This window comes from Propithecus coquereli, unplaced genomic scaffold (assembly GCF_000956105.1).
Source record: "Propithecus coquereli isolate 6110/MARCELLA unplaced genomic scaffold, Pcoq_1.0 Scaffold120, whole genome shotgun sequence".
Classification (NCBI taxonomy): domain Eukaryota; kingdom Metazoa; phylum Chordata; class Mammalia; order Primates; family Indriidae; genus Propithecus; species Propithecus coquereli.
Window position 1 is genome coordinate 198,646 of NW_012136081.1, and position 1,241 is coordinate 199,886.

The 1,241-nt window shown below is 47.9% G+C and overlaps 1 protein-coding gene across 2 annotated transcripts in view; it reads right to left on the minus strand.

The window, feature by feature from the left end:
- The window catches only part of AHNAK (AHNAK nucleoprotein), a 27,931-nt gene that overhangs the window by 9,882 nt on the left and 16,808 nt on the right, over positions 1-1,241 (minus strand). The window contains exon 6 of one of the 2 annotated variants that reach the window (XM_012664969.1): positions 912-1,228. In XM_012664969.1, coding sequence (XP_012520423.1) covers positions 912-1,228 — 317 coding nt within the window. Of the gene's footprint in view, positions 1-7; positions 1,229-1,241 lie in introns of both variants that reach the window. The other variant, XM_012664963.1, reaches the window with a different exon arrangement.

The following is a 1,241-nucleotide window of genomic DNA, read 5'->3' on the forward strand; positions in this document are numbered from 1 at the left end:
TTCAGATGCAAATCAAAGTCAGGCACGGAGATCTTGGGGGCTTTAATGTTCATCTCAGGCATCTTGAACTTAGGCCCTTTCAACTTTCCTTCTGGTCCTTCAATATTAACATCAGGGCCTTCAATGTCCATCTTGGGTCCTGAGACATCAATGTCAGCCTTGGGCACATTCACATCCAGTTCAGGGCCCTCACCTTTGAAGCCAGGCATCCCGAACTTGGGCATTTTCATCTTGGGCATCTTCAGGTGCCAATCTGGGGCTTGAACATCTACATCGGGAACATCAATGTCCACTTTGGGCCCCTTGAGGTCAACTTCAGGGCCTTTCAGATCTCCCTCTACCTTGGGACCTGTAATATTCACATCTCCTTTTACTTTTGGACCAGTTAGATTAAGGTCAATATCTGGCATGGATATCTTGGGAGTCTTAAAATGCATTTCAGGCATCTTAAACTTTGGGCTTTTCCACTTTCCTTCAGGTCCTTCAATATTGACATCAGGACACTCAACATCCACTTTGGGTCCTGAGACATCAATGTCAGCCTTCGGCAGGTTCATGTCCACATCTGGGCCCTCTCCTTTGAAGCCAGGCATGCTGAACTTTGGCATTTTTATCTTAGGCATCTTCAGGTGCCACTCCGGGCCTTGAACATCAACATCTGGGGCATCGATGTCCACTTTGGGGCCCTTAACGTCCACTTCAGGGCCCTTGAGGTCACCTTCCACTTTGGGCAGAGAAACATCCACATCACCCTTTACTTTAGGACCTTTCAAGTGTAAATCGAACTCTGGCATGGAGACCTTGGGGGCTTTGATGTTCATCTCAGGCATCTTGAACTTAGGCCCTTTCAACTTTCCCTCTGGTCCTTCAATGTTAACATCGGGTCCTTCAATGTCCACTTTGGGTACTGAGACATCAATGTCAGCCTTGGGCACATTCACATCCACTTCTGGGCCCTCACCTTTGAAGCCAGGCATACTGAACTTGGGCATTTTCATCTTGGGCATCTTCAAGTGCCAATCTGGGCCTTGCACATCGACATCTGGGGCACTGATGTCCACTTTGGGGCCTTTGATGTCAACTTCAGGGCCCTTAAGGTCACTTTTCACTTTGGGTAGAGAAACATCCACATCACCCTTCACCTTAGGACCTTTCAGATGCAAATCAAAGTCAGGCACGGAGATCTTGGGGGCTTTAATGTTCATCTCAGGCATCTTGAACTTAGGCCCTTTCAACTTTCC